The sequence below is a fragment of the Zalophus californianus genome, chromosome 5 (genome assembly GCF_009762305.2).
Source record: "Zalophus californianus isolate mZalCal1 chromosome 5, mZalCal1.pri.v2, whole genome shotgun sequence".
NCBI classification, from domain to species: domain Eukaryota; kingdom Metazoa; phylum Chordata; class Mammalia; order Carnivora; family Otariidae; genus Zalophus; species Zalophus californianus.
In genome coordinates this window covers 122,122,725-122,132,080 of record NC_045599.1, presented here as the reverse complement: position 1 = coordinate 122,132,080, position 9,356 = coordinate 122,122,725, and the positions used below count along the sequence as shown (strand labels likewise).

Here is a 9,356-nt window from a genome sequence, read left to right as displayed (position 1 = left end):
TGGAGCAACTGAAACCATACACTGCTTGTCAGAATGCGAAATAGCACAAATACTTTGGAGAAGTTTCCGTTTCATCAAAAGTTACACACACACTTAACCATAAGACTCAACAATCCTACCTCCAGGTATTTCACCAAGAGAAATGAAAACACATTGCTACACACAGACCTGTAACATATACACATAGCAGCTTTATTCATAAGAGACCAAAACTTAGATGTTCATCAACAATCTAGATGCCCATCAACATACATGAATAGCTATAAATTGTGGTTTAACCACACAACAGAATAATACTCAGCAATAAAAATAAAACCTATTGCTGATATACACAATAGCACAGATGAATCTCCACATGGATGGATTTCAAAAGTATGCTGAGCAAAAAGTGTCAGACACAGAGTAAATATTGTATGATTTATTTGAAATTCTATTAGAGTCAAATCTAATTTATAGTCACAGAAAGGAATCAGTGGTTGAACAATGCTGGTTCTTGGGGTGGAGGGGAACTCACAACAAATGGGCATTAGAGAACTTTTTGGGTGACGGAAATATTCTACATCTTGATGGTAACGGTGATTGTGTGGTTGTTCACATTTGTTAAAACTCCTCAAACTGTAAACTTACAGGGTGCATTTTATTATATGTAAATTACACTCTTAAGAAATTTGACAGGGTGGGCAGAGAATATGATTTATTTTACATTCTTTCCTTCCAATTAAATCCAGTCAATACTGTGGGTCCTTCACAATTCCCAGTGAGTATATCTTTGGATATGCTGAACAAATGTTTATATATTGTCTTATAATTGACATTATCCATTTCCAATAGAATTTCCATGACTTAAAAAATATATGAAGTTAGAAAAAAATTTCCAATTTGGTGTTTATCCCATGCTTACTTTGAAATATAATTTTCACTAGTTTTTGTTGGAGTTTGAGGGAATTATGAAATAATACTCCCTGTCCCCTCCTGACTTCTGAGCCATTTGAGAGACCAAGCCAGGTAAATGGAGATATCAAATTTATTGCTGAAGGATGTAGGTTAAAGGGTGTAATTTAGGCTTGTACCAATAGTGGCCACCTAGTATCTAACCCAGAATTAGACCTGCTCACCAAGGAATGGGCAGTCCTGTACAACCACAGGGCTCCCCTTGCAGAGGCAGAGAGCCTTTCACTGCAAAGCTTATGCCGTGCCTGGCAAGAGAATACAACGTAGGCTCTCTGCAAGCATTACAAAGCCCCAGAAAGGGGAGAAAGGTTTGCATGTCCAGTTCTTTATCCTGAACTACCTTTTGCAGGGCGGTTGGGGTGATTAGAGAAGGGAGGGATCAGGATTCCTTGCTTAATGGATGAAAGGAAGCTATCCCTACCCTCTGCCTTCCCAACAAAACGTAGATCAACATTTCTCAACCTGTCTTCCACCGTGGCACACAGAGCAAGTTCACATACAAGATGCATTAAGGCACAATTCATGGTATGCCAGCCACAGGGCTACCCCTTCCCTTCCATTCAAGAAGGCATATTTAATTGCAAGTGACTAAAGTGACATATTTCATTTTAATTTACTTTGGTAATGAGTCAATCACTTACAAATTTCTGTATTTTATTATCGACTTTAAAAAAAACCAAACCCTTACTTTCTCAACCCTAAAATGTCATAAATTACAAAGTACACACCATTGGCTTAATAAAAATCTCTCAGAAAAAAACACATTTAATATTCCAATTGACTTAAAGATAATCCTGGAACTATGGTTCCTGTGTCAACTCAAAACTCATGTAGATACATGTATGTCATGAAATCAAAGCTCCAGAATGGTTGGTCCAGAGTCAATTTAGAAAGGCTACTGACTCACAAAGTCTGAAATATAAACAAACAAACAAACAAAATTTTCTTACTGCTGGGAAAGGCAGTAAGACAAGCTTTTGACATCATTACATAAAGCATAATTTTCAAACTGAAGACGCTATAGTGATCAGTTATAATCATGGCAACTCTAGCTTTCTCAGATAAAACTTTTTTAGTCTTCCCTAGAATTCTGTCATATAACATCAATTTAAAAGCTCTTTACACTAAGACTACTACCATAAAATTTTGTACCTAGGCCCCAACTGCAGCAAATCTGGGTTCTGTGATCTATAACTTGCATGACTTTTCAATGTTTGTGTAGTATTTGTTAGCATATTTAAGATAAACACTCTATAATCTAAAAGCCTGTTGTCTAGAGAATAATACATGGATTCTCAAATTATCAGGCATGATCTGGATGTGTGGTGTTCTGACTAATGAGTGTCTATGCCATACAATTTTCAAATAAGAATAATACAAATTATATTCAATATACTGTTTAATGTTATTTCAGAGGGTATATTAAACATCTTTAATTATATCACTATTATGAGCATCAACTATTTTTCTTTCAGATTCAAAAGTATTTGTTACTGCAGTTAACAAGCTTAGCAAACGTCTGTGTATCAGAGTTCACATCTTATAAAATGATATATGCATTTTTCTCTTCACACATAGAAAAGTGTTAACTGAGCATCTTCTGGGGCATGAATAAATGAGCTGCCTTCCTTCTTCATAATTCATTATTCCTTTTCTCTCCATTTTTATGTCTTCCAACTTATGTCTTATATCTGAGTAAGGAAAAGACTGATCTGGCCTACCGATATCAATACAGGAAAAACACTAAGTTCTTTAACAGAATCTTGTGGCTACATGCCCTCCATCCTGGGTCTTGCCTCTTTTAGTGTTGAGATAGACTTTATGACAAGAATAACCCCAAATGATAACCATCTGTCCTACAATATCAAAAGTGGTGACTCCTCACTTTCAGATAAAGATTACAAAGTTCTCCTACCTTCTTAAAATCAGAAGAAACTGAGGTTAAATATCTCCAAACTAATTCAAGTTCTTCATAGAAACAGCTAACATTTACTGAGTGCATCCTATGCAAGATACCATCCAAAGTGCTTTACATATTTTATTCCCACATAACAAAGAAATTAAATAAATAAATCTAATTTTTCAAAAGCCAACAATACAAAGAGGCAGATCTTTAAAATGCAGAAAAAAAACTATTTATTCACAAATTACATGACAAACAAAAACCCAATACTCAAAACAACATACCAAAGGGTGAATGCTCACTTCTGTAGATGCCCAAGTATCTACCCTGGGAGAATATCCTTTATTCAGTGAAATAAAATATAATTAGTATTTGCTTTTTGGATTACTCTAAAACTAACCTCTCTAACCGGAGCTAACTTTCTGATGTAACTTTGGGGAAAATACAATACTCGGGAAAAAAAGAGGTAAGCATTCCACTAAAGGAAAAATTTTTTAAATCATCTCAGAGGGTGGGGGACGGGCTAGATGGGGGATGGGCATTAAGGAGGGCACTTGTGATGATGAGCACTGGGTGTTGTATGTAAGTGATGAGTCACTGAATTCTACTCCTGAAACCAGTATGTCAATTAACTAGAATTTAAATAAAAATTTAAAAAGGAAAAAAAAAATCATCTCAGAAAAATGTCGACCATTCCTCACATGCTCCAACAGGTTAAGGTGAGATTCCTTAAAATAAAATAGCTTTCATTTCTAACAAGGGTAAAATTAATTTTACAGCAATAATAGCTTCCTGAGTGTCAGAAGTAACAGTACCCAGCAGTCCATACAATTGTACTACAATATACGTAGTATAAAAATAATTCACATTAGCAATGACAGTTTTGATTTGTGAATACGACTGTGGCCTTTCAATGAAATATTTCTTTAAATATATCCTTCTCTACTCACGTATTGTACCATAGTCACGTTTCAGTTTCTATGTATGTTGTGGCTAAATTATTCATTCACTGGCACTCATTAACATCCTTACTTTTTTATTTTTAGAAAGATATAATCTAGCTATTTAAAACTGAAATTGTAAATTAAATGCGTAGTTGCAAAAAAGTTATCTAGAAAAGGACTTCCAAACCATTAGCTGGAAAGTTATAAGCAAAAGATAAATTATTTTTAGAGTTTTTAAGCTTTTAAAAATAAGGAGAAGAAAAAAGTGCTTTTGACTGGGACAACACAGTAGTACAATTTGTTATGACACATCTATAAAAGCCATTCATTTTTTAAAAATGCACATCTGAAACAGGACCTACCTGTGGAAAGGAACACTATCCACTTTAACAACTAAAAAAATAAAACCATCGTTCTGACATTTATCAGTATTTTACATATCTAATACTGAAGGAGGCAACTACTATTTTCATAATAATCTTAAAGTCAAAATATAAGCACAAATCAGAATTCAGAGAAACTTCGAAAATGTTTAGAATGTACACACTTGCATGCATTTTCAGTCAAACTTTCAAAGACTCCACATATAACCAAATGACAACTTTGAATCAAAATGAATGTCAAAGATATTCAAGCTTTGTGACAGACTTACTCTAATGCAACCAGAAAAACAGAAGAGTAAATAGCAAGAGCAGTATATTTCTTAAGGAGGGAAAGAAATCACCGACTTCCTTTATCATGAAACAAAAGTCAACAAGTCAGCATTTTAATAACACTGGCCATCAAGTGATTCACTAGTAGAGAATTCACTTTTCAAGTTGTGTCTTTAAAATGCATTCGCTTATATTTTTGGATTACATTAAGTTTATTAAAAAGCCACCGTACTCAGATTTCTAATCTTAAGAAGTTTAAATCACAACTTATCAAAGCATAGTCCAAACACTGTACAGTAATTCTACCATTTAGTTTTTATATGTCTCATCTGCAAAACTCACTTTACAAACAGGAGTTTTGCTCTGTTTCTCCACAGTTAACGTCCCTATGCCTAAAATTTTAAGTGGCAATCAAAAAGACAGATTCAAAGGATTCCCACTACTTCATCGGGCTTTGATAAAAACAGAGCCATCTGGTGGTATAGCACCATCTTCCTTCTCAGTGACCGTCTCTACGGTCCCAGAAGCCGACACAATAACCATCGTTTTATTCGGTGGAACCGTCTTCTGTTTCTCAGCAATTGCCGCACAAACAGCAACAATCTCATCACTTTCAAAGTCATAGTCAGGAATTGACTTTGGTGAGAAATGGGTTACTTCCACTGATGCTTCACACTTTTTAATCTTCTGTGCTACCTTCTGCTGCTCCTGGAGTGTTCGTGCCCAAGAAAGGTCTTCTTTCCATATTTCAGGGTTCATTGGATAGATGTGAAGGGCGACCTGAAAACTTCGAATTGCCTGGGGGAGTTAAAAAAAAAAAAATCAAAGTTTTTTTTTTTTGTTTGCTTTGTTTTAAAAAAATGAGTGGATTTAATATAATCCATAATATCTATCTCTAGCTCTTTAAAATATATATATAAATATATATTTATATATTAAAACATATAAATATATAAAATAAATATGTGTGTGTGTGTGTGTGTGTATATCTTTTTTTAAAACATATTAGAATGTAAGGATAGGAATTAGGGCTGTGCCCTAAACACTGGATGATGATTATGATGAAAAAAAAAAGTTAAAGAAGTGTGAAAGAAAGTGCCCGACAAATTGCTGCTGAGGACTCCAAGTCCATTAAAGTACAGGTAATGCTATTATAGTTCAAACAAGGCAAACGCATTGCTCTGCTTCTGCAGGCCAGCAGATAATAAGAATCTAGGGACTTCTTGGCTAAAGCATGATCAGGAAGGTACCGGGAATGCCTACCTTTAACACCAAGAGCTTAGATTCAAATAATGCTAACATATATTGACTGTCCAAGAGATAAAGAAGGACACTACAGAATGATAAAAGGGTCAATTCACCAGGGAGATACAATCATTATAAAAATATATTCATTCCGACATCAGAACACCTATATGTATAAAGCAAACATGGACAGAACTGCAGGGAGAAACGGACAGCAATAAACAGCAGGAGACTGCAATACCTAACTTTCAGCAATGGATCCAACACCCAGATGGAAGATCACTAAGGGAACAGAGGACCTGAACAACACTATAGATCAAAGGGGCCTAACAGACATAGACAAAACATTCCTCTCAAACAGCACGAGAGTACATACTATACTCAAATACAAACAGAACATTTTCCAGGAGAGATCACATGTCAGGTCACAGAACAAGTCTTAACAAATTTAAGGTGACTGAAATCATACCAAGTATCTTTTCGAATGACAACAGAATAAAACCAGAAATCAATAACAGAAGAAAAACCAGGAAATTCACAAATAAGCAGAAACTAAACAACACAGTCTTAAACAACCGATGAGTCAAAGAAGTCAAAAGGGAAATGAGAAAACATCTGGAGACAAACAAGAATGAACATATAACATACTAAAACTTATGGATGCAGCAAAAGCAGAACTAAGAGGGGAGTTTATAGAAGAAAGATCTCAATTAAAAAGCTAATTTTATACCTCAATTAGAAAATGAAGAACAAACTAAGCCAATCATTGTTTTCTAACACCCAACTCTCTCTTTTTTTTTGTTTCAAGTTTTTATTTATATTCCAGTTAGTTAACACATAGTGTGTAATATTAAGTTTCAGATGTAGAATTTAATGATTCATCACTTCCAATACCCAAGTCTATGTAAAAACCTAAATAATTACTCCTGGGGCTATCCCCACCTACTGACTTTTAATGTACTACCTGTTCTATTTATCCATGTATTTTCTTGTGTTTTTGTCCAAATATATGCAAATACAGGAAGAATGGTTAGATGTTAACATTTTTTAGCTTGCTTTCAATATATTTTTCATAGTGACCCCTCCTTATGACATTTTGAGTAAAGTTATTTTTTTCTTACCATTCCAGCCTTTCAAAAGAATAGCTTAAGTTTACATAAAAATTACAAATTTAGATTTTTCCAAGTACAGCCCTAAAAATTATATTAAATGAGGAAAAAAATACCACTTTTAACCCCTCCAACAATTTCATAATTTTAATGGACAGCACCATATCAACAGGAAAAAAAATAACAGTTGAACAACTGGTTTCCTTATTCAAAAAAACTTAAAATCTTAAACAAATTTACTTTTACTGATTGACTGAAAATATCTCTACAATGTCACCTGCAGTATTTGCTTTCTTTATAGGAGGCCAATCTTTGCTAAACATTAAATCCTACAGATTTATTCCCATTACCATAGGTACTTAACAAGCAAAAGAGATAATGCTTTGTAAGCTTTTAAATAAAGCAGAAATGGGGGGAAAGTATTATGTGATAGGCTTTGTTTGTTTTCCTGTTAACCCATTAGAAAACAAAATACCATGAATTTCTTTTTTCCAATTCCAGTATGATTTAAGTCTTCAGGTAAAAAAAAAAAAAAGAAAAGAAAATGGACTTTGGTTCATCTGGTTTCTATCACTGTGAATCTCATTTGAAATTATAATGTTTACAAGGTAGTTGACACCAATTATTCTCTCATCAAAATTCCTTATTTATTATTTCTGAGAATTTGACAAACACATTTTTTTGGTAATCAGAAATAATATATTTATCAGAAAAATCCAACTTATCCATAACTTAAGCCATTGGTAGTAAAGTTAAATTCAGGGTTTACCAGTCATTTCATAGTCTTTAAAGAAACTATTTTTAATTTTTTATTTATTGTTTTCTTTTCTAACTGCAAAAGGCAAATGAAGCCATGCAAAATCTTAATTAAGACAAACAGAAAATCTGGCCCTACTGTATCAGATTTGAAAACACTCTTTAGGAAGATAGCGACCAAAACAAAAACAAAAACGGGGTAACTGTCATAGTCAATTCTCATCTATTCAGCCTGTGCTACCTAATACCCGAAAAAAAATTCTTTTTTTTTTAAAGATTTTATTTATTTTAAAGAGAGCGAGAGTGGGAAGGACAGAGGGAGAGCTTCTCAAGCAGACTCCCCACTGAGCACAGAGCCTGCCAGAGGGCTCAATCTCACAACCCATGAGATCATGATCTGAGCCAAAACCAAGAGTCGGACACTTAACCAACTGAACCACCCGGGCACCCCCTGAAAAAAATATTGACTCTAATATAATTGATGTTTATAACGGAAAAAGATGTTCAATAATAACTTTGATCTGTGTCTATGGCTTAATACTTTTTTTTTTAAGATTTTATTTATTTATCTGACAGAGACACAGCGAGAGAGGGAACACAAGCAGGAGGAGTGGGAGAGGGAGAAGCAGACTCCCCGCTGAGCAGGGAGCCCGATGCAGGGCTCAATGCGGGGCTCAATCCGAGGACCCTGGGACCATGACCTGAGCCGAAGGCAGACACTTAACCATCTGAGCCACCCAGGCGCCCCTATGGCTTAATACATTTAAGAGGTAATTTGCTATTTACTTTTTGCATAGATATGATAAATGGCTATTTACTTTTTGGTTCAGCTAATCAAAAACATGTCAGAATAAAATTTCGTCATTATAACAATCTAACTTCCTTACCAGGACTATCTCTCCTAATCCAAGCTGAGCACGGCCCAAAGTTTGCCAAGACTCCCATGAATGTGGATTTCTCTGGACAGCCATTTCAGCTGCATGTACTGCTGGGAACATTTCATGAAGAGACATTAGGACCTATAGCCAAAAAAAAAGAAACAAAACCTGTCAGTAATATTTATAAACTAGCAAACTACTAATGAATAACCATATGTAAACTTTTTCATTTTTAAAAAAATATTTTTAGTCTGGTAAATATAGCATCTCAGTGGTTCTGACACACTCCTTTGCCATGCAGGGTCAGGAACGACTATTCTTCTTCCTATTTCTAAAATAACTATGAAAATATAAACTATCCCCTTTTCAGTTATTGAACCCTGCTGTCTATCTGGTTAAAATAAGGTGGTCATGATCTAGCCATGGTGGCTCACAGATATTTGAACTCTTAATTCCACTTATTATTCTATTTACAATGTGGTTTTCAGGGGACCCCAGGTGTTTTTTTGCTCAACCACCCATCCTATGAACATCTTCCTGCTACAAAAATCATTTAAACACTCCACAGGCCTCCCCACAACTGCGTTCTTCAAACCATACAAAGAGAAAAATAGGGAGTGCCAGAACCTACCGCTTCAGTCTATGGGAAAGGGCTAGATTTTATCTATCATCTTTGGGACCATTTACATTTCACAAGATCTGTAACACAACTATCGTTATCAGGTTGCAAATTAATTTATTTCATATAGTTTACCACAAACACTGTCTTTAGTATATACGTAGTCAAGACTGAAAGTCAAAGACTTAACCAAATGAAGGTCCTCAACAGCACTTCATTCAGCAGACATAATTTATTTGGGGTTTTCTTGGCTAAACTAAAATCAAAGCTGATAAAGAATGTCCCTTATGTTTGAGAT

General features: G+C 34.7%; 1 protein-coding gene across 3 annotated transcripts in view; it reads right to left on the bottom strand.

Annotated features, from left to right (window-relative positions):
• Positions 1-403: 403 nt before the first annotated feature.
• Positions 404-9,356, bottom strand: part of TTC33 (tetratricopeptide repeat domain 33) — a 35,021-nt gene continuing 26,068 nt past the window's right edge. For 2 of the 3 annotated variants that reach the window (XM_027605912.2, XM_027605913.2), the window contains exons 4-5: positions 8,449-8,580; positions 4,534-5,249 (exon numbers count right to left, since the gene is read on the bottom strand). In XM_027605912.2, coding sequence (XP_027461713.1) covers positions 4,896-5,249; positions 8,449-8,580 — 486 coding nt within the window. In that variant the 3' untranslated portion in view covers positions 4,534-4,895. Of the gene's footprint in view, positions 5,250-8,448; positions 8,581-9,356 lie in introns of all 3 variants that reach the window. The other variant, XM_027605911.1, reaches the window with a different exon arrangement.